The 26,602-nt window shown below is 45.1% G+C and overlaps 3 protein-coding genes across 14 annotated transcripts in view; 2 read left to right on the top strand and 1 right to left on the bottom strand.

The window, feature by feature from the left end:
• The first annotated feature begins 7,096 nt into the window (after positions 1–7,096).
• LOC117896398 lies at positions 7,097–7,866 on the top strand. The gene is made up of 2 exons (XM_034804708.1): positions 7,097–7,235; positions 7,287–7,866. Exons 1-2 carry the CDS (start codon positions 7,158–7,160, stop codon positions 7,773–7,775), a joined length of 567 nt encoding a protein of 188 aa, XP_034660599.1. The 5' UTR covers positions 7,097–7,157; the 3' UTR covers positions 7,776–7,866.
• Positions 7,867–9,452: 1,586 nt separating this feature from the next.
• Positions 9,453–10,635, top strand: LOC117899643 (probable V-type proton ATPase subunit d 2). Its single transcript, XM_034809819.1, has one exon. It carries the CDS (start codon positions 9,519–9,521, stop codon positions 10,563–10,565), a length of 1,047 nt encoding a protein of 348 aa, XP_034665710.1. The 5' UTR covers positions 9,453–9,518; the 3' UTR covers positions 10,566–10,635.
• Positions 10,636–10,843: 208 nt separating this feature from the next.
• LOC117899641 (tropomodulin) overlaps positions 10,844–26,602 on the bottom strand; it is a 47,696-nt gene continuing 31,937 nt past the window's right edge. For 4 of the 12 annotated variants that reach the window (XM_034809806.1, XM_034809811.1, XM_034809808.1 and 1 more), the window contains exons 2-7: positions 18,059–18,211; positions 17,487–17,999; positions 17,166–17,417; positions 16,959–17,106; positions 15,364–15,655; positions 14,393–14,568 (exon numbers count right to left, since the gene is read on the bottom strand). In XM_034809806.1, coding sequence (XP_034665697.1) covers positions 14,553–14,568; positions 15,364–15,655; positions 16,959–17,106; positions 17,166–17,417; positions 17,487–17,999; positions 18,059–18,211 — 1,374 coding nt within the window. In that variant the 3' untranslated portion in view covers positions 14,393–14,552. Of the gene's footprint in view, positions 11,725–12,322; positions 12,762–13,189; positions 13,409–14,392; positions 14,569–15,363; positions 15,656–16,958; positions 17,107–17,165; positions 17,418–17,486; positions 18,000–18,058; positions 18,212–18,493; positions 18,614–26,602 lie in introns of those variants that run through there. The other 8 variants (XM_034809807.1, XM_034809817.1, XM_034809810.1 and 5 more) reach the window with 8 other exon arrangements.

The raw sequence follows: 26,602 nt of genomic DNA on the forward strand, positions 1-26,602 counted from the left end.
CGAGGCGCCGGCGTGTGTGTGTGTCGCGTAGCGTCGGCGTTCGGTTCGGCTCGCATTGTTTTTGTCACTCTTTACAGCATTTCCGAATCTGTCAAAAGCAGAGACGCAACAGAGAAATGAAGGGGCGAAACCGTGCCAAAAACAAAAACCACTCCTCTTCGTTCGTGTCCAAAGGAAACAGAAGGGTATCAAGGTGCAATCTTTCAGCTTTCAGCTATCAGTTGCATTTCCTCAAAAATTGTACATATAAAGAACAAACTAGGACCTTCAGCTACATATATCAATTTTTGTTTTCCATTTTGTTAATAATCTTATTTAAAATAACTTAATTTTTCTTGTGAGTTCTTAATCTCAATTCTATTTCTTTCAGTTTCGTGATTGTAACGACGTTCACGCGTCCATCTCTAGTCAGAAGGTCGCAAGCGTTACAGGCGTCTCTGCTGCTGCTGACTAACAGATGTGGGCGCCATGTGACTCCAAGCGGCAAAAGCTGTGACGAGCAGAGGGAAAGAGAAAGTGTGCGTTGGGTATCCTTTCTGTCAAAAGTACATCCCCTCACATGCTCACCTGCTAGGGAGAACCCTGATAGGTTGTCATCTTCGCTCGGGTGCGAGTAGTGCGCAAAAGATTCCTATCAATGGACAGAATATCCATCAAGAGTCGACAGTCATAAATAGACAACTTAGTGGAAAACTCCCCCCGGAAAAATATGCTCCCCCTGATATAGTTTATGGCTGCATTGTGGCAGATAAAGCACTGTCAGCTGATAGTGTCACATACAATTTGCATCATAAATCTCTCACATTTGTCAGTGCTCTTCCTCTGCAGCACTGGACTCCACCTCCACTCCGTCCAGCTCTGTGGGGCTACGCCACTGAAAAGCACACCTCCCACATCGAAATCTCTCGGAAGCCCTGCCCGTGTTCACACTGTTACGAGAGTACTACTGACGTTTCCACCTTGGGCAAATTGCCTTCCCCGTTGCCGTCGTCGAGCGGCGCAGTACAAACACAATCAGTGCAAAGTGCAAGGTGTCACATGTTTCAATGGAAATACATTCTAGTAGTTGAAATGTAAATGGAAATATCTGGCAAACGCCGCTGCTGCTGTGGCTGTGCGCTGTGATTCACTTTGTATTCACGACTCAATAATAGGTAATAACCCATTGAAACCGCCATGCAAAGGGGTCCATGTAATGCGACCATTACCTTAAATGAATGGCTAATTGAATAGGCTCCCTCCTCCGTATCGGTGGAGGTGGTCGGTGTCGAATCACGTTTTCAATTTGCTGAAGAATGGGATAATACAATCTATTTGGCGTACTCAAATTTCTCGACTACTTTTCGCATATACTATTTGATTTATGGCCACTTTTGGATAATCAGGTTTACACGACGGCACGTGGCGGCACTGAGAGTCATTAGCGTTTCAATGTAAACAGATTTGAAACAAAACTTGGCCACAATATTCAATGAAACTTGTGACTCTTGGATTTTTCGGATGATGGGGAATACTTAAGTTTTGTTCACGTGTGTGATTTCTGGGAACTTTTATTACACGTTCTTCTCTTTCTGTAAATGTTTATTATATTTTAATAGTTTTCGTCTACATCGGAGGATTTACTTGGAAATGTAATTTGAAAGGAAGAAATGGGGACTAAATTAATATATTTCTGTTGACTTTTTTTCGTTAAAAGCTCCACAAAATGTTTTCCTATTACACCACAAATCAAGTAAAACTATTTCTTAGGTTTCCAAGTTTTCCGAGATCTATATCCATAATCTACCCACAACTGACGTCAATTGCTTGATATTCCCATGCGAGTATTTACCCCGAATATAGCTGGCACGCGTGGCGTGCCTTTGGCAATATGTATGAAATCTGCTCGGATTGCGGTGTGCTCTTAATTGTCTAAGATTTATATAATTGCCAAGAAGAAAGAGCGAACAGCACACGCTTCATCCATCCTCCCGCTCTGTGGATTATCTTCAAGTATGTGCGTGTGTAAGCGAGAGCCAATTAGGATCCCGTCCACCCCTCATGCATCAGTATCAGTGACTTTACGGCGTGTGCGTTCGCTCAAGAGGGGCAACTGTACTTGGTTACAGTACAGTGGCTGAAAACTGTTGGTGTAAGCAAGAGCTTGGCTGTCAAGGTCGCCTCCACTTTGGGAATCTGGTGGGAGTCGGAATCTTTAAGCAGCTCTTGACAAAAGCTATCATCCGGATTGAATCATTTGCATGAGCAGGGAAGGGGACGGGGTCAGGGACCCACTCACACGTGTCTGTTACACAAGCAGACATTTGCATGCACGTGCTGTCGCTTACGGTACAGAAGCGCTGTGTACTGTGTGAATATAATCCGCTCTCTCATGTGAGTGCGGGTTTCCACTGAAGAGATTTACGGAGTTTCGTATTGTTTTAGCATTTCGTTTTTTAATAAGAAACGCAAAGACCGTTGCATACTTTCGGCGACCTACTTGCGGATTGTGGAAGGGGTTGTAACTATTTTTAGCCCCTAGTTGGAAGGATGGATGGATGCAGGCCTTGGCTGGGTGAGAAAATGCAAGTGAAAATAAATGTTCGTCGCCATCGCAAGCCAATAAATAGTAGTGGCACGTAGAGCGAATCAGGCAGCAGGTGCATACGGCGGTAGGTTCATTAGAAAGTGTGGTAGCCACAAGGATTGGGGTGGCACTGCCGCTGCGCCAACGCACGTCAATGTCATCGTCTTCGTCGCCTTCGCGTGCTCCGCATCGCAATGGAGAAGCGGGTTGGCTCAGGAGCAGTCTAGAGGAGTCCTTGGCGTTGGTCCCTGCTGACGTCCTGCTACAACCTTCCACGACTACGGTGGGCCATTGAACTCCGTCTCCGAGACGGCATCGCATGCCTCAAAGTGGGCCAAACCAGACCACAGCCATTTGCATGCCAGCCTGCCCAGCGCTGACCAAGGTCTCCTAGCTCAATCCACAATAACCGAGAATGAATCCAGCTGCAATTAGTTCGTGCCATCGCTGCAAGGCAGAATACAAATCAAGGCTCACCTCGGATGGATGTAAATGACATCCCCTAACCCAAACGATTTCTTTGCCAGCACAGAGCACTGAACAAAGATAATTTTGGTCCATAAAAGTTAATTACTTGCACAAAGTATGTACGCAAGCTATTAGAGATGCATCCTGCTGACAGGAGTAGAGTGATGGCTACGCTCTCAATGAAGATGGATCACCTGGGTTCCGTTGCTCAGATGATTTCAAGGTTAATTACCCATTCGAGTACTTACTCTTCAGATATGCAGATAAAACGGAGAAATGCTAGAGCAACTCCCAACGGAACTACTTGTTTCCTTCCCTAACTGATGCTCTTAAACGCACGAGTAAAGATCTGGGAGTCATCTACAATTTCCAAACACATGGTACACATTTTTCTTCGAAACACTTCCACAATACTTAACCTACAAGTGCTCTCAGCTCTTTGTTTAGTTCCAATTGGGCTTGGCCCAGTCGATACTCAAATCTTAAGCCTTTCCTGTTGATACGTTTCAATTGCTGATACTGGTGCAATAGCCAACGATAATGTAAGTTTAATCAATTCTCTTCAAGTCCTAATAGGTTTTGAATGGGCGACTGGAATCACCTTAATCTAAACGCTATCTGAAGTCTAAGATTCCGCCTTGTGGCAAACACTAATCGGAGGGGGAATACGCAGAAGAACTGAGTAAAATGTTTAATGGATTTCTTTCCACGTAACGAATAAATTTCTCTTTGCAGAATAAATAATTGCAAAGAATTCTGAATGGATGTTCAAATAGTGATGACATGGACAATATTTGGGGTTTTGGGGATGGGTGTACGGCAGATGATAGCTGGAAAGATGGGAAAATGGCTTCCCTGTCAGTCTGGTCAACAAAGCTTCCCATAAATTCAGACTCGTGCCTGTCCCTGGGGTCTTTTGCTATCATACCCGTATCTACATGTATCTGTATCTGTATCTGATTCTGCTGCTTTAAGCAGTCGCATGACAATTGTTGACTCTACGCAAAGTGACTCTTGCTGGGTTTTTGCACAAATATTTGAGGCAAATGCAGGCGAAAATTTACGACAGGTGACTTTTAGTTGGGTTTGCTCTCGCTGAGTACCTGACTCTCAGCATGTTTAGCCACTGATTGGGGGAAAAACTAAATATGTTTGATTAGGTCTAGACTCTGATTGTTTAACTGTTTCGGATGGGAAGATCTTCCCAGAAAGTTTGTCCAAGTAGGAAGAATATTTCGGTGGAGTCAAGCAATCAAAGGAACTTCCATCTGTCTGACAAATTCTATTTAATTAATTTCCCATTTCATAGTCTCTGCAAGCCCGACCCGGCAGCAGTTTGGTCCTGCTATTTCGGGTCTCATTAACGCGTTCATTACTACTCGTATCCTGTTGTTTTACGACGAAGGGAGACCCCACATTGACCCCGGAGGGAGAACAATGGCAGTCCAAGCAATCATCCATCACTTGTCCCCGAAAACTCAATTGTGCGACAACTTCTGGAAAGTTCTGCAGATGTGGAGGTTATCTAAGGTTCAATCCTAAGGGTCAGCGATTAGTTTAGAACTGTTTTCGGTTCAGTTTCAGTTCAAAGTTGAGCGCTCCCACATGTCCAATAAATTTATGTTGAGTGCCCAGAGAATTGATGTAACCGACCTGCCCCAAGTAGTCCGCTGATACACAAAAGGATAGGCAGAAGGATACACAGAATCACAATCGAAAGTGCGTTAAACTTGTCCAGTGTCTATGACCCGGACTGGCTGCTGGCTGCTGGCTGCTTGATGGATTTGCTGTCCTTTCGGAGGGGAGCGTGTGCGCTTCATGAAAACGCAAATCCCGATTTAGAGCTGCTTGTTTTGTGTTGTATGCAAATCGGGGTAGATGATGGATAATGGTCCTCAGGCAACGGAATTATTGTATCAACAGTTGGTTTAGCATTTAAGTGTTTTGCGTCCCTGGGCTATGGGTCTGTGGCAGTGTTTGTCCTTTGGCTATGACTCCCCAGACGAGCGCATGTTCCTCCTCTGGCTGCGGCTCTTTGAGAGCTTTAGACGTAAAGCAACTTTTAATTGACGATGGCTGAGACGATGGCAACAAAGGGGTTCCTGGCCATTGTCGCAGCTCTTCCTGTTTCCAGCGAAGCGGTTTAAGGGCCGAACAATGGCCCCTGAACATGTGTCTCGACCTGGTCAAGTGGCATCCGGCAGACACTGAAGAGCGGAAATTTTTCCACTGCAGGCATTCCATTCGAAGGAGCGCACACACTCGAAGGAAACCAATAAAGCTTGGTCAACTTTCAATTGACGGTCAATGGGTTTGTCAAGGCCAACGAGGGAAGACAGGGACAAACATATGACTGAGGACTGAAGACTGTGCTGAAGCCAAGGCCAGTCGACAGCGAGTCGAGTGGGTGGATGTGGAGTATGGTTTGTCTCAACTTGTCCTGTGTGGAGAAGAGAGCAAACAAATGGACGCAAACGAAGTGCCGGGTAGCCCAGGAAGAGTCGGCAGTGGGACTGGGACCGACCCCAGACGAGGCAATTACCATAATTGCAGTCATATAAGTAGAAGCAAACACAGATGCATGAATAAATAGCTCGATGCGTGCAAATAGCTTTGCTCTGGTTCAAGGGCATGTTTCTAATGCTGTCCCGGAAGCAGTGGATGCGTCCCGCCAGGAGTTGAATTCCAAATAGTTTTGCCATTAGTTGTCATTAAATTTGCAGCATCTGCTGTGGCAATCGTCTAATGAGCAATGGGCGATGAGCAATACCCTTTCTTGCCAGCAGCGCCTCATCTCAGGTGTCCGATTTTGACCCAATTCATGTGTGAACTTGGCATAATATAATTGTCATTATTTTCATGCCTCTTATTGCCTCTTCGCTGTGGCCGCCAGCTGTTGCGCATTTGGCTGATGTCCAACTCTTCAGCAGACCAGAATGTGTGGCTAAAAGAAGAGTACGCTACCCAACCTGGCAACAAAACTAATCGAATCGGCATAAAAATACCCAAATTCAAATTATTCTTAACTCTTTATCATTGCAGGAGTATTAATAGCAATTCAGACGAATTCGATTGATAAAACCCTCCATGAAATTCCCCCCAAAAACTGTTGTGGATAAGTGGGATATACCAGTGGCCGAACCCACACTTGGCTCTCTATTAGATAAACGATTTATTTTTAGTCTTCTCTGCGACCGCTCTGGCGCCAAGCCTCTGCAGAGGCACACAAAATCAATTGGCCCACCCGGCGTATGAGTAATGCCAGCCAATGCGAGATAACGAACTGAAAGTGGAGTTAACGTCAATGAAATAGTACCCAAATATAGGAGATATTTCATACATCCTTGCAATGTCGATAATCATTACAAAAAATCCCTTAATCGCATCATAATTGTGCAAAGATTCATCTTCTGCCCTTCATCATAATGTTATAGATCGTTGAAGCACATCTGTTGTACCCTCCCTGGAATACCTCATTTTATGATTTAGGGCAACTTGCAATCAAAAGTGAAAAATGAAATTTGCTGACAATGCAAGAAGCTCTCATAATTTATGGATCGTTTATGGAGAAGCTTACTCATAATTTTTCCTGGGGAAACACCGTCCAGCAAAAGAGTCAAGTCAGCTGACCATACTAAGAGCGGGAGCTGGTTGGGCCCACATATAATCGCTTGGCTATAAATTCAGGGGCTGGGAATTTGACTCGAGTGAGCCCATAAAAATCACGACGTTGATTTCAGTTTGAGAACTTTATCGGACAGCTATGGCGATTCATATTCCTATTCATATTACCATTCCATTCTTCTCCCTCGGACTCCTGTGTCTGGTTAATTAACTCTTCTGAGAGCTATCTAATCTCCCCCCGAAACGGGGGTTTATTATCGTCATACTATACTTAGTACTCGTACTTATACTTAGTTATGTCGCGTGGTCATGGGACCAGATATTTCTGCCTCGAGTCGTGCCAATCTCTTAATGCCCGAGCCAAATTTGGATGTTTTGTCACTTCAAGTTAATGCCTTAATTGTGGCAACGTTTTTATGGCCAAGGGGATGTCTGTCTGCCTCATCAGAGTTGGCCTTTCGTCACATGTCTATGCTGGAATAGGATTTGCTGATTCACAATGCTTGCCAGGCCACGCAGGCTTTGTCCGGGCACCCCGCAGGATCTTCCCAGCCTGGAAGAAGCCACATCTATGGAGGTTAGCACTTGGAATGGTTTCCCATACGAAACTGATTGATTTCACCCCCAGAAATGCCAAGCCAAAGTCCCGCTGAATGGACTGCAGCAGCTTCTCTACTTCCTGCTCGTGTGCATGCTCTGTCCTGTTCTCATCTTCTGCGGCTTCAAGTATGGCATCCTGGGCAGCAGCGACCTAAACGTGGACATTGGCTCGGGTGTGGCCACAGTGATTGTGGTGCATATCCTGATCGCCGTGTACATCTTCCGCCTGATCTTCCAGCAGGAGTTCTCGCGCATGGAGAAGATCGAAACGCTGTCCGAGTGGGAGATCATTCTGCCCCAGCAGGCCCAACAGCAGCATCCCGTTCTCGTTGTTCTGCTGCTGATGTTCTACTGCTCCTTGATCATCGGCTTCCCTGTGGCCACCTTCTTTGCCCTGAAGTTTGTGGTGCTAAAGAATCTCTTTCTTATCGCCAACATGGAAACCGATATAATATCTGCGATTGGGGCCGTCATCGCGGTCCACATAACCGTCGGGCTGTTCATCTATAGGGTGTAACTTCGGTTAATTTCTTCGCTCCTCTAATGATCTTTCCATTTATGACTGCCCGATGTGTCAGAGCTCTCCAATTAAAGTGCATTCTATGATTTCCTCATGTGGTCATAATTTTTCCCGAAAATCTTTCCGTTCAAAGTATTTATTAATAGTTTTAGCATTTCCTGTTTGCTTAGAGATCCCCTCCGTATGTGTTTCCCCCTCCCAAACCATGGAAATGCCATAAACACTTCCCACGCAATGATTTGTGATTTGTGGAAATGTGGAAAGTGTTCTCGCTGGTGCAAAGACATTTCAAAAGTGTTCTCTCTGGTGCAAAGTCATTTCAGTTGTCACATGTCGAGTCCGTCCCCTGATATTTGGACTACTCCTTGACGGGCACATGACACCCCAACAGTCTGTTCAGGGACCTTAATGTGGAACAAAGAGCGTCGTCCGTCTAAGACTTTCCGCATGCAAAGTTTATCAAAGTGACGAGCCCCTGACATGACAAGTGCAGGAATTAAATTCTTTCGACCCGCAATTATTTATTGCCTATGGCTGCTGACGCCTGTCGGGGGACCGTGACTTTGTCCAGCTGTTTAACGCTCGCAATGGCTCTGCCCTTGCCTGCCACGCAACAGGTGGCCAGTCATGGGTTCTGTTATATTCTGTTCTGTTACCATGAGAAACGATTCCGACCCCTTCGCCAGTGGCCTGAATATCAATTGGGAAAGTGACAACTGAACAACCCAGCACGTGCATCAACGACCCAGAACTTTGGAAAATTGAAATAATAATACGATTTTTCACTGCTATTGGATTGCATTTCAAAACAAACAAAAAGCACCTCAAAAAACTGAAAGCTCTTTGGGAAAAAACTGAATTATATTCCTTACCATTCCTACTGTGACATATATTTATATATTTCGCAGTAGATCAGATCAGATCACATCAGATTCTGTTCCACACCTCACTTGGCCAATGGAATTTGCTTTACTTTCGCACCCAAAGTGAATGTATTTGCTAATGTTGTTGTCTTTGTGCACAGTGACGCCTCTGTGATGGGCAATTACACACGTTAGTGGCAATTATTATTTGATTAACATTTTATTACAACATTTATGCGATGCACACGCGGCGACACAAATGAGACGCGACGCAGTTTCGGAACTAAACAGAAAATTTCACATTGAATTCTCGTCCCGATGAGGAAGGAAGAAATACGTTTATATCGCTGCAGATTTGTTGTAATAGTTGTATGCTATTCGCACGACAGCAGCGGGCTGACTGAGTAAACAAAATGCAAGTAAGCAGCGAGCCAAGAGCAACAGGTCGCGTCATTTGTCCAGCATCTCCCCAGGCGCATGTGCAAGACAGAGAGAAACGAAGGGAACTGCATATATGTAAGCAATGTGAGTGCAATTTTTTCCAACTATATGATCTGCGGTATAGTTTAAGATCTCAGACAATCATTTTGTCATACCTAATAGAATCAGTACTCTCAAAATTCAAATTTAAATAAAGCCGGGCTGCCATATAGTTCAAAAATGGTTGAGGGGAAATTTGAACTGCTTTGTTGCCACTATATCGAGCGCGCGTCAAGCAGTGCTTTGGCGGAATATTTCAATAGAGAGAAAACATTGACTCTTTGGATCGGGTCAGTAGATTAGGCAGCTGTGAAGTGAAACTCAATATTTAAAGTAAACAAAAACAATTCCAGTGGAATATCTGTTGAGAAAAAGTTGCAACAAGACAGAGCTCCAAATGTCGCTGCTCTTCAACACAGAATGGGGCTTCTTGGAAGGCATTGTGAGGGGCTTCAAGAACGGGATGCTGAAGCACTCCGACTACCTCGCCCTGACGCAGTGCGACTCCATCGAAGACGTAATGATGAGCATCCAGGGCACCGACTACGGCAACATCTTTGCGAATGACCGCAAGTTCAGTGTGGATCTGATTAAGAAGCGGCTGGGGGAGAAGCTTCTCCATGAGTTCAACTACATCCGGGCCCACTCCACGGAGCCATTGAGCTCGTTCCTCGAGTACATCCGCTATCCGTACATGATTGACAACGTTTCCCTGCTGATTTCGGGCCTGAATAACAACAGGCCCATGAAAAGGCTGCTCGAGATGTGCCATCCGCTGGGCTACTTCGATCAACTGGCGGCCATTGAGGTGGCCGTCAGCTCTGTGGAGCTCTTCAATGCCGTGCTCATCGACACGCCGCTGGCCAAGTTCATTCCGCCCGAGTTCCACGAGGATACCTTTGGCGAAATAGACGTGGAGATTGTCCGGGGCTTGCTCTACCGCTCCTATCTGGAGAGCTACTACGCCTTCTGCCAGGGCCTGGGCGGGACCACGTCTGATGTGATGTGCAAGCTGCTGAGCTTCGAGGCGGACCGCCGGGTCATCACCATCACCGTGAACGCCCTGCCCACCAACCTGACACCCAACGATCGCCTGAAGATGTACCCCACCTGCGGCCAACTGCCCGATCTCGCCCTGCGCACCCTATCCGAGATCGTGGACTACGAACGGGTGCGCGATATGTGCAACTTTGCCGGCTACGGCGACATGTTCGAGAACATCGAGCGGGACACCGACGGGCTGATCGGGCTAGAGGATCGCTTCCTCATGCTCGAGGCCAAGAACAACGTTTACTCCTATCTGCAGCAATTCCACTACGGTGTCTTCTACTCCTACGTGAAGCTGAAGCAGCTGGAAGTGCGGAACATCATCTGGATCTGTGAGTGCATCGCGCAGCGTCAGACGGATAAAGTGAATGCATACATTCCCATACCTTTGGATTGACTCTCTCTCTTCAATTGAACTGGTTCTCCATTAAGCTTTGCGTTTTGTGTTTGGTATACTTTATAGTTAGTTATTTAATAATTAAATTGAGTTAAAATTAGTAGACAAAGTGTCAAAACTCCCTCTATATGGTTTTGAATTTTCCAGATTCCAAGATTTTAAGGTCCTCATAATGATCACAAATACGTACAGAGGTACATATATATTTTTTGTATTTTTTTTGTATTTAATTTTAATGTTTTTTTTACATGATTTTTAAAAATTGTATTTTAAAAGCATTGCATTATGTCATATAAAGTACGATATATCATTACATTATACAATCGTTTGTATTTCCTTTGTATTGTAGTGTTTTGTTTTGTTTTGAGTGTTTAACCATAAGTTAAATTTATGTTTAAGCAATTTCATAATTCAATAGCATAGCAGTAATTGTTTCAGAGACCATGGCTATATATGTATCATATATATGTCTATATATATATATATATATAGTAGTGTATATAAGTATTATTATGTGTATGTGTTTGTGTGTACTGCGTGCATCCATGAAGACACTCCTCAATAGTGCGACTAAAACTAAAAATCGTGAGGCATTACCCCACAAAACGGTTGGTAATGCCATATAAAAGAAGGACAGATTGTATAATAAAAAAAATAATATGATCTGCGCAGAGGGCGTGTGTGTGTGTGTGAGGCTGCAGCGTAAACATCAAGAGCAATTGCTTAAGGAAAGAATTTCTGTAGAGTCCACACTTCACTACTCGACACCTGGCACCTGGCACACTCTCCCCACAAGTGTATGTGTTTGTGTGTGTGTATCTATGTGTGACATCAACATTCGCCCAACAAACGAAACAAACAAATGATTATGCACATAGGCATATGCATGTGAACCGAACACAAACAAACTCGAACCGAAATCAATCTGAAGAACGCAACAAACATTGAACGGGGATGAACGGGGCACAACCCCTCGTAAGAACAACAATTATGAGAACATTATGTTTAGACTTTTGCATGATTGCAGATGTGTGTATTAGGATGGCATCTCTGTATGTTCCAATGTCCAGAGTCCAGTGGATTTCAGCTCCTGCCTCCTACTGCCACATGCCAATGGTGTAGTTCCTGCTCAGGTGTCCCATGCGACGCTGACGTCCAACTGCAAAACACACAAATGATTGGATTAGTAGGGTATTCCATAGAGCTTGTCGACTGTTAGCAAAAGAGTGGTTAATTCTATGCTTAGGAATAGAAGAATACTTGGCACAACACTGGGCACGACGCACAACATTGCAGAACACCCCAGTGCGAGGGGCAGTGTTTGCACAGATACATTTACCGTTGTTGGCTTAAGGCTAATCTACCAGAAGCCCCTCCAGTTTTGTATCCCCATAAATATTTACTAACCCAGTGATGAGGTCACCGTTTCAGCATAGGTGTTAGCTTATTCTGCTTAGATATATCTTAGGGAACCAATAATGGGAAATGATTAAATATTGATTAATAACTACTTTTACTGGCAACAGTTATCAAATTAATTATCTGCCCTGAAGTATAATGATGTTCTGAAATAAACGCTGCACTTTTCGTAGCTACTTCGCTACGAGATGGAGTTCCAACTTATATTTAGCTTAGCTTACGAGTCTACGCATTAGATTCACTTAGTCACTTCTTATTTTCAGAAGCTTACATAGCTCTTAGTGGATTATCTTAGTTCTTAGAACAGAAGCTAACAAATCAAAAGATACTTTACGTACTGCAGAGATCACACATCATTCTTCGGTGTTAGTTCACAGCTGGTGGGCTGGCTGGTTGGTAGGTTGATTGGTTGGATTGGTTCGGTTCGGATCGGTTCGGGTTTTGGGTTGTTTTGGTGGGGACTATTAGATTGAACTTGGACTTGTGTGGCATTGTTCTTCTTGTTCTTGTAACTGGTGGTGTGTGCTGCTGGTTGTGTTGGTTGATGTTGTACATTTCCTTGGACTTGTTTGTTGGTTTGTTAATCAGAATATGGTGGTAGTCAGAAGTTGGACAAACAAAGACACACAACACACACATCGAGATGGTTTTCTGCCTGATTGTTGTTGTTCTTGGTTTCAGGTGGCATCGTGTTGCGGTTGCTGGTTGCTTGTTGTGGTTGGTTGCTGCTCTTTGTGTTGTCTTTTTATTTACGCTGATTCAGGCGTTTCACGCGTACTGCAAACATGGAAAGAAAGAGGAGGTGCGTGTCGTGGTTGTGGTTGTGGTTTGGCGGATCACACAGGAAGAAAAGAAACAAATACAGATCGGCATTAGTCAAGTTGTGGCAACAAAGAGTTAGATCTGAAGAGAGGGTTCAACAATGTTAGTTCAAATGTCATATAATTAATCAATCAAACAATCATCAGACATCAAAAATCAAAGGAGTGAGCGGGTATAACATTCAAGTTTCTGTTTTAGTTCAGCGTAGGAGTTCCTCTCGAGAAAGGAGGAGGCGATCTTATGCTTCTCCTTGGTTTTAGTCTGGGTTTTTGCTAGAAGCCTATAGTTTAGTCTGGGTTTTAATCGGGTTAGTAGTCGTATACTAGATTGGGAGCTGCTGCAACAACATCAAAGTACTTAAACGGAAGAAGGAGGGTACCAACTGTTCGCCGTAGGATACACAAATATGTTCTTCTCGATGAGGCTGCTGCCGTTGCTGCTGCTTCTGCTATTGTTAGTTGATCTTATTGAATTATGAAATAGTGTCAAACGTTCTATTCTGGTCTCTACATAGAGTAATTTGATTGTTAACGGGTGGTTCGTCTCTTTGGTTCTGGTGATGGTGGGGGGATTCACTTAGATCATACATCGCAGTTTAATTCCTATACGAAGAGAACATCGTTAGAGAAGGCTGCACCGTAGATCGCAGTTGTCGGATGGCTATGGTGGTTTGTGAATTGTGTTTTACATGCAGATATGCAAAGGGAAGTGAGGGGAACGGGTTATCATGCAGAAACAGGGGATAAATATAAAGCAGAATCATCGGAATCATGCAACATAAACGATAGTGTTGTGGCTTTCTGGTATGCTCGATGACTGTGATGCGTGGAAATAGGTTACAACGGAAGGAAAGGCTACAGCTTATACTATTGCAAAGGAAGGTGTTTCATTCTTTAGTTACTTTTATGATTTGGCAATCCTATGATTAGTAACAAATTTGGATAGAGGCTTTGGCTGCTCTTTGCCTGGGCATATCCTTAAATTCGGGTTTAGTTTGCAGCCGTTTTTCAACGTTCTCCTGCGGTTATGCGAACATTCAGCAAAATGCACTTTCATGGAACTATTGCCAATACATAGATCAGCAGAAAAAGCCATTCTGAGATGGGTATAGGATGCTGGTGGATTGGGAGCACTTGTAATGGCATTTTTGATTAGAGGAGCTGATCAAAGGCAGAGGCAGAGTAGAGAGCAATTCGTGTTCATAGATACCTGTGTTAAGCATTAGAGAAAATTATACACGTAACACGTACAAATGTGGATCGCCTAAACGATTTCTGCTGCGATTCGAAGAGGCCTCGACTCGACCTCAAACATATCTTCAAACAAACATCTACGCGATACAATAAAGTGTGTATTTTTAGGTAGTACTCTCTATACGAGTATATATGTATATAATGATATTTCTCTTTGTTTTCTTTGCTTTGCTTTTGTTTTTGCTTAGTAAGAGTCTCTCTAGATAATATGTATGTAGATATGGTTCGACTTTGGCTTTATCCTTCATCCTTTCTTTTATATTATTTTATACACGTTCTTTGTTTGTTATTTTTGGGGCTTCTTCTTCATTTTCTTTCTCTTCATTTCCTTAATTTTCTTTCTTTCTTTATATTTAGATTACAAAACGCTTTAAAAATGGTTTAGGTTTAGTTTTAGTTTGATTTCTTTGGTTGTTTTTGGATGCTGATCTCCTATTGAATTCTTGTCGATTTTCTATGCAGATTATTGAAAAATCTGAACTGCAGTCGCAACTCAAGATCTTTTCTTACTGTAAACAGAAAAAGAGAGAGAGAAACAGAGCGGGAGAGAGAGAGGGAGAAACACATGAACAAATAAGGCTTAAACAGGACACAAAATATGGCTTGAACGGATTGATAGACATATAGAGAGAGAGAGAGAGAGAGCGAGCGAGAGAATAACGAGGAGTGAGTGCTGACTGTCTGGGATACTGATTTCTGTAATCTTTGGATTGAAGTTGGGTCTGGGGGGATTCACAAAAAAAATATACAAGATACACAGATACAAAACAGATATTGCTGTGCTGTGCTGTGCTTTGGTGTGGTGTGTGTGTGCTTGCATGGGTGTGACTGAGTGGCTGAGGCAGTGACCGCTGCGATGAGTGGGGCGGCTGGCGGTGTTAGTGGCACGAATCGTATGATCGAATGGATTGTGGATGGATTATATACACGGGACTATCGCTATCGATCGCTATGGTGGAAGCGAAGGCTGACAACGAAGATATCAAGGCAGGAATATCAGGAATCGATCGTCGTATTGTGTGGTATATACATATTCTTGGTCTGCAAGTATCGGATCGTCTCCAGAGTGTGTGTTCTTGTTCAGGGGGGCATATAGTGTTTCTGTCAGTCGGCGGCAACATCAATATCAACGACAACAACATCAAGGGTTAACCAATGAGGCGAGACACACAAAGGGATTGGATTGGATCGAATGACTGTGTCTGTACATATTGTATGTGGATATTCGTGTTGTTTCTGTGGCTTCTCCGAACATTCTGTGGTCTGTGTGCGGTGCTGCGGGGCTGCTGCTGCTTCTCACTCACGTGTGCGCTTGATAGACACCCTCGTCGTCGTAGTTGGGCGTGACGGAACGACTGCCGGGCACCACCATGTTGTCCGGGTCGAATTCCGGATCGAAGGCATCGCCGCCGCCGCCACGGATGACCATGTTGTCGGGATCGACCTCCACATCGTAGTCCGGCGGCGGCTGCGGCGATGGCGACGGCGACGGCGTAGGTGTGGCTGAGTTCGGATAGTGGATCTCGCGCTCGATCTCCATGTTGCCGGGCAATATCAGCTTCGGCAGCTGGGGCTTGAGCTTCTGGACGCGGAAGACTGCAGTGGACACGGCAGTGGAGTGGAGTGTTTTTTTTTCGAGTGGGTTTCACGTGGGATAAAGTTTGTCGCAATTTACAACAGATACAGATAATTACAGATAATTGGTTAATGGTCTTCGCTTTGCAAACAATTGTTCAATCTAATGGTAATTACAGAGAGTGGGAAAGAGAGAACACGTTGGGAATAATAAACAGAGGAGGAGCGTGGATCCGATCCTCGATCGGTGGATCTATAAAATATACTACAGCTATACACGAGGGGCAGGCAAATGTGTTAGCATAGAAATGGACGTGGGACGTGGGACGTGGAGCGTGGAACGTGGAAGAATGACACTTTCTGACTCTTTAAATGTACGATAATCACCCGACTTAAATATTTATATTGTATCTTATGAGGATAGAAAACCTGGCCACAGGGCGACGCTCTATCGATCTAAAGTGAACGTTAACAATAACGAGAGGTGGAGAACGATAACGATAACGAGAACGAGAACGAACGCAACGAAGGCTTGATGAAACGTTGTGTGAGAATGGATCACGATGTTAACGACTGAAACGAGTGGATCGATGATGTTTCTGGTGCAGAGGCAGATGAGGCAGGCCAAAACAGTTTTACCTGGTTACCAGCACTTAAGAGAGAGATACAGAGATATAGAGTATAAGAAGAGACAGAGAAGGGACAACGGCACAACATTGGAGGCGGTAGTAGCCATGGGATGGATGGGTTACCAAACTGCTGGTATTCGCTCTTTTAGATTTCCTTCTCGTGGTCAGCCCTTCTACCAGCTCCAGCTCCAGCTGCTGCTGCTGCGGTCGACGATGTTGCCTGGAGATTGCGCACCAAGCGCCCTGATGGCGAGAGATGATCAGAACCGACTCTGGGATTAGTAGGGCTCCAGGTGCGGGCCGTGACAAACTGCTCAAAGGCAGCCAGGCTCTTGGCCTTCGAGGGTGAGATGTCTTGGTCGATGTCTTGATCTTGATCTTGGTGAGTGCTGGATGAGGCTAGCGATGATGCTGATGTACAAGCTGTTGCAGTGATGGTGGCAGTGATGATGTTGGACGCTAACGTACCTTGTTGCAATTCACCTAAACGCGCGAACGTGAGGCAACTCAATCAATAAAATACCTAATATTGGCAGGGGGTTTCTTGGGGAAGGAGAGAATCGAATTCGAATCCTATCGAGTGGAACCGCGGTGACTGCAAGAACCAACGATGACTGGCGGTGCCTGGGGAATACTTCTGTTGGGAATTCCTGCTGCGGAATCCGGGAAATCCGCGGTGGGGGGGGACAACTTACTTCTGTCGATGTTGCGCTGGAGGTGAGCGGCCACGCGGTGGCGAGCATCGTTGAACTCCAGATGCAAGCCGAGTCGCAGCAGCGAGGGGTTTTTCTCCACCAGATCCGTGATCTCCATCTCGATCTTGTTGCCCAGCACCGCAGATCGCTGAGGAAAAGGTGAATGGTGAGTCAAAGGTAAGTGAGATCAGGTGAGCGGACACTTACCTGATTGGAAGCCCTAAACTCCTCGATGGTGTGGCACTTGAGCAGGGCTTGCACCAGCTTCACAATCACGGGCGGACTGATGAAGTTGGTCTCGACGTTTAATACTCTCAGGGTTTTGCTCTTCTCGATCGCCTCCGCGAGCAGGAGAGCTGTCTTGTCGGTCAGGCCGACGTTTGTCAGCGAGAGGACTTCCAGATGTTCGTTCTGAGGCAGTGCGGCGAAGAGTTGTTCGAGCTTCTCGTCCGAGATGTTCTGCAAGGAATCGAATCACGTAGAGGGACGGTTAGGGTTAGCCTTGTGTTAGAGTCTTTATGTGTAAACCTTTATGTTGTTAAAGTTCAAGTCAACCAGCTTGGAGTCGTCGTCCTTGACGCGCTTGATCGACTCCTCCACGTCGGTGGCGTTGGGCGGGTCCATGGGGAAGAGCTTCTGCTGCGTGGACTTTGTGATGCCGTCCCAGCCCATGCCCACGGGCTGGCCCTTGTTGAGCAGCGAGGCATGGTACTGGTCCTGGTTCATCATCGAGTGGAAGCCCAGGATGGCAGCCAGATCGATGATCTCCTCCTGCGTGGCGTCGTTCAGCGCATGCTCGTACTCGTCGCCCATGTCGATGGCGATCTGTTCCTCGGCCTCGATCTCGCGGGCATCCCTCGGCGGGGGCACCCACTTCTTGCCGCGCACCTTGCCCTGGACATACGGCTCGAACTCCGGCTCGTCGGGCGTCTCGATGGCCTGCTTGTTGATGTGCTCGATCAGTTGCTTGCGATTAAGCGGCCCGGTGGCGTCCTTGGTGCACTCGTAGCTGCAGCGCTGATCAGGCGGCAGGAAGTTGTCCTAAAGAGATAAGTGAACATCAGCAAGAGTAGCCTCAGCATATGTAGAAGGATACTCACATCAGGATCCACTTCTTTGGCCAGTATGGTGATCTCTTCAGGCGAGAGCTGGGCCAGCAGGCTCTCCACATCCACATCATCGTACTCGCTCAGATCCTTGCCATACAACTTGGCGGGAGTCGTGAGCGTGGTTGTCTTTGTGGTGGCTGAAGTCTGTATAAGAAAAAAGAGATGAGAATTGTGAGAAAATTCATTAATAAACGATCATTGTAAAGGGAAAAGACTCTGCCAATCGAGGGGCTAATTTGGTTTTGCTTTTCCCTGGGGATTTCCCTTCTGGTTTTCACTTTTTTTCCCCCACTCCCCTGCTGTTGCTGCAGAGAGAGCGAAAGTTGGCTTCTGTTTCTGGTTTTGCAGTGGAACGGCAGAGTGGCAGAGTGTCAGAGTGTCAGAGGGGACGGACTTGGTCTTGGACTTTCGAGGTACTTTTCGCACATTTGTCTGTGGCTTCAGCTTGAGGCTCGTTGGCGGCGGCTGTGGGGCGCGTCGCTTCACCTTTGGCACCGGCCGCAGTTTGATCTTCTGGAACTCGGCCTCCATGGCTGTCTGTTTCAGTTTGGGGCTCTGGCTCTGTCGCTGGGAATCGCTGGGAGGCGGAAAACGGAAGGCGGACAGTCAGTCAGGCGGCGAATCGATATGGAAAATCGCAAATCCAATTATGAATGCAACGCGCGTGGTGCGTTGGTGCTGTATCTACAGCTCTGCAGCTCTGCAGCTCTCTGTGGCTGTGCGGCTGTGGTTGGGACTGGGTCTCGGCACCGACTGACACACCAAAAGCAGCAGACTGCCGAATTAAGGCGAGCCGCAACGCCAGCAGACACAGTCGTGCAACTCTTGCTGCAATCGCTCAAGTCAGTCATTCAGTCAATGAGGCAAAGAGGCATGGTGGCATGGAGGCATGGAGGCAAGAGCCAGACCAAGAGTCGAGTCACAGAGCCACTGAGTTGCTCCAAGAGTTGGCAATGTAAATTAGGGACTCATGAAGCGGGCAACAAGGGGGCAGGGGAGAGGCAGCCAACTGTGGCATGACTCTGCGGTGACTCTGTCTGTTTGCACTTCAACGACTTCCACTTCGTCGCAGGCGTAAGGCATGAAGGGGATGGCCGGGGTTCTCCAATTGATTGTGCAACACGGATTGCAGCAGATTTCAACATAAATTAAGCCCCAAATACTCGTAAACTCAGAGAAGGCCACAAATTGTGGCCCAAACGGAAGTCAAAGCCACCAACTGCTGATGGGAGGGGAAAGCCAAAAGAAAGCAGGGAAAAGCACTGGTAAAACGAATCAAAAGAAACCCCTATAATTTACATAAAACAATTGGAAGAAGGCAGAACACAACAGAACAGCACAGAGGCGAACACTCCTCCGCTGAGGTTCTAGCAAGCAAAGCGTGACCCAACAAAGACAGACCCACTCGGCCGAGGAGACTCTCTTGGCCGCACGAAAAATTCAACATTTAAGCCGATTGGAAACCAGTTTGAGCTCTCGAGGGCAGAGTGCCAGTGCCAGTGCCAGAGCCAGAGCAAGGAGGAACAACCAGACCACGCGGGACAGTGAGTGGCCATAAAACTCGAAGCTTAAACTGCTCTCTGCCATAGCCAGAGCCATCGCCTGCCTGTTTACTTAACGCTTTTAACGGGTGCACGGGTGTAGGGGTGTACGGGCGCACGGGTTACCGGGTAACCGGTTTCGTAGGTACAGCAACAGAAAACAGAAACAGAATTAGCAGAGTGCTGTGCCGAGCGAAGTAATAGCAAAACAAACGCCACAAATGGAGCCACAGTTTGGAGGAGAACTGGAGGAGCCTGTGTGGAGCGCACTCCCAATGAAAGATACATGTTGTATCTCTCAGATACAGCTAAATGCCAGCAATTGACCCACTTTTGAGTGCCGAAAGAATGAAAGGGAGCGGTACGGTGACGGTGACGGAGGCACCGCACTGGCATTGCGATTATGTCAGCTTCTAATGCTCGAATAACCAAACAAACGATTCAATTCGAGTGTTGACATTTCAATTGAGGACAGTGTCCACTCCACCGAACGAGGGGGTGTTCTTAAAGCAAAAGGCACTCGTTCCTCTCCACTCAACTCTCCGTTCCACTCAATTTCAAGGCCCCCTTGTCGAGAGACTATGGCTATAGCCTCGCGTGAAAAAACTGTAAACTGTAGAATCATAAAAAGTAATTGCAAAAATAATTGAGTTCACGGCACTCCAGAGACAGAGACAGAGACACAGACACCGCGACACATCTCCAATGCACAGCCCGAGAGCGGGGAGAATGAAATGAGATTAGCAAATAAATTTCAGAAACTGAACAAATGTGAGGATAAAGACGAACCATTGGATACCCCATAGAAAGCAGCAGTTTTGTGTGAATTAATTGGTGATAAAACAAACATCTGTGAAGATATGTACACAATAAGTGTACACCTGAAGTCTATGGCAATCACAAAATTCATAGAATTATAGACATTATCAATAGACAACATGGTAGCCTCTCTTGAAGAGAGCATCGTTACCCAGCAGAAGCAGGCAACGGATTTCGTTGGCAGTCGGAAGCATCAGAATCATCGTACCATGCAAATCCGATGTAAACAAGACGCGAACGTGTGGCGATATGTACATATGTACATACATAGTACCGTATCTGTCAGATGCGAGTCGTCAACACGTTTAAATACTTGAAAACTGGCAAGTGGCAGGCAGGCAACCAGGGAGCTGTGGATCTGTGCATCTGTCAGACTGTTGAGCCAATTAGAAGTTGCGAAACGAATAAACTAAACCCACTCTTCAACCACAGCCACGCTTTTGGCACATTAATTAGAACGGGGTCTTGCAACGGTAGATTTACGACTACTAGTTTTGGCCTTTGGTACTCTTTCTGCCGTCAAAGTTAGTACTTGGCCAAAAGAGTCTTGTTGTGAGGTCCAAGAGATGGCTTTCTGGCAGAAGCGAATGCTAAATTACATTTGATTTGTAAATTGTGTCTAAAATTCCATGGATGATGATGGCTAAGAGCAGACTCAAAGGGGTCTTTGATGTCAGAAATTAATTCCAAATCCTGTAGCCACTCAAAATGATACAAATGTAACCCGCAAAACCGTAACCAAAACAGGAACACACATCGGACATCAGATCTGGGACATAGACCCACAAACAGAAACCGCACACAGAAACCTGGTGGATGTGGATAGCCTCCTCCTAGTGACCCACAAATGAGACCGAAAAACGAACAAATGAAACGATGCAAACATGTTTTTCGGTGATTTGCAAAAATGTATCTGGTATCTTGTACAGTGTGGTGTTTTTGGCATCTGGTATCTGGTAACTGGCATCCGACGGATGGATGACTGCGTTGGGCGGTCGGTCAAGGTGCTTAGGCGATTTAATTAAGCGAAGCGGGACAACGGTCACGTTTACAGCGAAAAATCTCACATTATCCGCAGAGTTGAAGGAAAAACACTGTGGAAAAAACACACACACACAGTCATCCCAAAGTGCATGAAAAGTTGGACAGACACGTCCCAAAAGCAGGTAGAGCCACAAGAGGAGGTGCTGGATGGTGGATGGCTAATGACTAATGGCTCGAAATGCGCGAAACGCGACCGAATCTGGCCTAAAGAGCGGACAGGGGGACAATAGATGCTGCGGCGCATCTACAGATACGGCTACCAGCGCTACCAGGAAATACTGCAACACCTAAGAGATGGAGGAGGAGGAGGGGAGGAAATCGTGGCAGTGGCAGGGGCAGGAAATTTCGTGCAAGAAACGTTAATTACATCTCGGCCAAGTTCGCTTTTATGGTCACAATTAGTCGTGAAAAACCAGAAACCGAAGGTGAAAAGATGCCTCCGCTTTCCGTCTCTGTGTTAAAGATGCGTCTGTGTGTCTGTATCTGTTTATGTACATATCTGTGTTTCTCGTTTACAAGTGAAAATGTCGTTGGGGAAATACTTTCTTGTGGTTTCCCCATTTTCCATTCTCCATTGATAGATTGTCATGTGGCGGATGGCTGCCGTGACAAAGGCCTTCGAGCACTGCACTTCCTCCTCTGCTCGGAAAATATGTTTTATTGCATTTTCCGTGCCAATCCTTTGACAAAGTTTTCACCCCCTCCTCACGCGAAAGTTACAGCATAAATCCGAAATATGCAAATCCAATTTTCATGGCACAGCAGAAAAAACTAGAGGTCTCCGCCTTCTTCATACATTCAATACACTCAACAAAAAATACATAATAATAATACATTTTTAGCATTTTGATAAATGAAAACAAGAAGATATATGTATGTATCATCAATATTCTACTTATCTTCTGGTTTATTTGCCTTATATTTAATTTAATCTTCAATACCTGCAAAAATATTTGTTTTGATTCATTCTTATGTAAAGATCTTGCTTGTGAGTTTGTGAGTTGTACTATTGTTGTTGCTAAAAGCGAATTGGATAGTAGGAGTTGCCAATAGAGCAACAGACTGAAGCTTTTGCGGGAGAACAGCTCATGTCGTAAATGAAAAGAAGATCGAAAGAAGAGATAAGATCAGTGTGTCGCAAAAACAAACGCTACTTGCTGCGATCGATGCAGAATATCCAAAAACAACAATGCAAGCATTGATTTGGACTTGCTGAGAGAGCGAAAAAGGGGAAGTGCGAAAGAGTGTGTAATGCGTGAGAGGAACAAAGCTCGAAGTGATCGAGAGCTACGGCAATTACAGCAACAACATTTAAAGAACAGTAATGAATCATTGAGCGAACTGCTGTCCAACTTCGACTATTTGCATGTGTACACACACATGTGTACATATGTATGCATGTCTGTGCACGTCGACATTCGAAAATAGAGAGATAGAGTGAGAGAGCTTATATTCTGGCACAAGAGAATCGGATATTTCCATCACTTTCCGCAGGGGCAATGCAAGGCAATGCAATGAAGTGTCAGTGTGCATCGTTTTTGGGACTGAACCCCCTTTTTCTCGAGTGCATGGAGCCAACTCTCACTGCCATTGACAGTGCCTCCCTAGAGGGGGAACTGTCTATCCCATAACCCTACCATATTCAGTGAACACCAATAAGCTTTTATATGGCAATATTTTATGCAATTTGCATATGCCAGCAGCAGAAAGTGGCAGAAGAGCACCCAAAGGAGGGGGATGAAGTGAAGGGAGTATCCCGTTTGGTAACCAGAGCTCCCTCTGCAAATGGTCAGCAAAGGGAAAGGGAAAGGGAAAGGGAACACCCCCTCCTTGTTTCTGGTTCTGTTCTGCTGAAAGCCAAGACATTCGATAGTTCTTCCGTTTGACTGCATTCACAAACGGGGCATTCGAAACTGAAGCCAGGGCAACGACAGACGGACAGACAGCGGCAGCAACCAGAAATCTATCTTTAAATGACAGTTGGTATTGCAGGCTTTTTCCAACAAACTTTCGCAACGATCTACTAAATTGAAGCTGCAGCACACATAATGCACAGCTGTCGACAGGAGCTTACATTCCGTCTTCATAAGAAAAAGTGAAATTCGAGTCGTAGACGCATTTAGACAAAATGAGAAACGTGCGTCGCATTCTCAGCATCACAGGCCATAGAGCTTGAGAGAGAGAGAGAGAGAGAGAGACAGAGAGGCACATTAATAAGATGCTCTAATGCTCGGGAGTGAAATAATAATAAATTATGGGAGGAGAACAGCAACCCCAAAAGAACGCCCAAACCCCCATAGAAGTACGCTTATTTATGTAGTTTACATTTGACTTTGAATTTTGAAGACCTCTTGGCCTGTGGGTCACGTTCGAGGCAAATGTTTTTGTTTTTTCTTTACTCTGGAATGTGGACAATATCAATAGGAAAAACAGGGTTAGTCTGAATGGGAGTCTATGGCAGAGAGAGTATCTTTAGCAAGTGAAAGTTTGACGGGCTGACAAGTTTCAATGAAATTTAATTAGAAATTCATGTAAATTTTCCCAGCTCAGTGCACTTTTTACTCTACCCTGAGTCTCCCCACCATGCCTCACTCTATGGGGTCTTTGACACCCGCCGATGTTTACCCGATGTTGGAGCCTAAGCCAAAGGTTGCCATATCCATAATTATCCAGCAACAATTTGTTTACGTACCGCTACCTGGGAATAGTTTAAAGTCTAAACAATTGGCTCTGCAATCAACAGAGCAAGAGTGCACGGTGCACCGAAGGGCAATGAACTTACCAAAAGGGGGAATAGAATTAGCGGCCTGACAACGCCCACAATTGGGGCCCCTAGTAAAATCTAAAATCGCCAGCGATTTTACCCGCTTGGGGAGCACGCGATTTCCAAGCGATTTAAAACGCTAGAGCAGTCAAAAATCGCACATTTCAGTGGCATGCAACATCTGGGGGATGGAGGGAGCAACACAATAGTATTAAGTCCGTTAGTCAACAACAAATTACAATTGCTGATGATATAACACGCGATAACATGGGAAATTCGCACACACGTGGGAAACTCAATGCTTAAATAGTCAGTCATGGATCGAATGGACATACTCGTACCATTTCAAAATGGTTAATATATCTCGTGAATTAAACTTTAAAGGTTTCACCACTGTTTTTGAGCCACTTCAAGTTGACTTGAAGATAGGCAATTTTACAACATTCATGGAGAATATTCATTGTTTTAAGAGCAAAATTCAATCTTAATAAAACCTCATCGTCAAATTCGTTCCTCGAACCCTCTGCAGGTTCATACATTACCCTGCTGTTGCTCAACAGACTCTACATCTTTCCACTGGCCATCTCTCTATTGATTCTTTCCCTTTTTGGAATGGAACTCACCTGCAATCAAAAAAGAGAACGAAATGCATTATTAAGTGAAAGGGACAAACTTTGGGATCGTAAACAAAAGAAAAATTCGTGGAGGGAGCAAGTTGCAAGTAGATAAAGTGGCAAAGACAGGCCCCAGGTGAAAACTTTCCCATCAAGCGTGGAGACCGCAAGGAGACAGGAGGACCAGGATGCTGGAGGAGGCTCAAGGGGCAGGGTAATTACATAAAAGCCGCAGAGTGAAAATTATGTGAAAAGATTAAATTTGTAAGATAAATGTGGAGTGGAGTCTCCAGTGGAGTGGAGCATGTTGCAAGCAGAGAGAGGCCTTGTCTTGTCAGTCACTTCCCTGGGAATCATAATATATATAGCCACGATATATATTTATGTATATACATATGTACGTATGTATAATCTGTTGGGGCAGATTTCAATGGTGGAGAGCATAAAATATGTGTATAAAAAACCGAGCTCTTGCTGCTGCGGTAATAAATGAAAATTATGCAAAGTTTCAACAGAATTCAGGCAGGGGCAGGCAGCGGCAGCGAATGATGAAGCGAATGCCCATCCGAGCCAGAAAACGGTTAACGGAGCGTGTTATAAGGCCAGAAGAGAGACACAATCCCGTCTGCAATTCAGCCTCCTCCCCAGTTCATGCCCCACCAAAAGATGAGTAAGTGGAAATTTATGAAAATGCGTAATAAATGTGCGGCGATGGCGGCACCCCCTGGTGGCAGCTGCCTCAAGTTGCACTTCTAAGGAACTCCCACAAGTCTTAAGACACAATCTGAAGCTTGTTTTCCCTCTTAGAAAGAATTGTGGGCCTAAATCTGAGTGGGCCACAACTTTTCAGCCAAAAAACTTTGTCCGACAGTGAAACAGCACTTATTGAAAGCCTTAATCGTGTCACGGCATCAGGCAATGATATTATCAAGTTTTTGGCTCTTCAAATTATTATATAAATAAAAGCTATACAGTAAATGCCATTGGAACGACACCATGTGGGTGCTAATTGAAGAGAGAGACAGAGAGATGTATGTACATATGTACATATGCATGTGTGTTCCACACATTAAATCTCAAATCTTGATTAAAGATTCTTGTTTGTTCTACGGTGTGTCATCTTTCAGGCATCTTTTTATTGAGGTGGGCAGTGCGTTTCGCAAGTGTTGTAAGTAGCAAATATGCCTCTCCTTTATGGCAACATGTTCCTTGGGCACATATTTCCATATGGTGAAATCTTTTTGCTGTCAGAACTAACCGTTTTCTATGGCCATCTAAGACCTATAACTACCCTTGAATATGCTTCCATTAAATCGTACTTCAACAACATACATAGATTAGATATGCCATCTAAATTCATTAAATTCATTTCAGATTAGAAACGATTAGATATGATGTTCGTCTGAACACTTCCCATTACGGGCACATTCTACATATTCCCTATAAAACGCACTAAAATATAGACTTTTATTTATCGTGATGAACCGCACTGTTCGTCCGTCAGCACTATTTGTAGTACACTTTGTGGGCAAACAAGTTTCATCTTTTTTGTGCCGTTCTTCTGTTCTTTTTTTTCTTTTGGATGATTTTCATGTGCCCGGCGTCAATTAAATGACGGAAATGGGCAATTTTTATGTTGGCCGACATCGTTTTTGCTCTTGTTTTGTGACGACTTTTCGTTATATCTGTATCTGTGTCTGTGTGCCCCTATTCCGCAAGCTGGAAAAAAGCTTTCTGCTTTGATGGTTGTCCA

Source organism: Drosophila subobscura, chromosome O (assembly GCF_008121235.1).
Source record: "Drosophila subobscura isolate 14011-0131.10 chromosome O, UCBerk_Dsub_1.0, whole genome shotgun sequence".
NCBI lineage: Eukaryota > Metazoa > Arthropoda > Insecta > Diptera > Drosophilidae > Drosophila > Drosophila subobscura.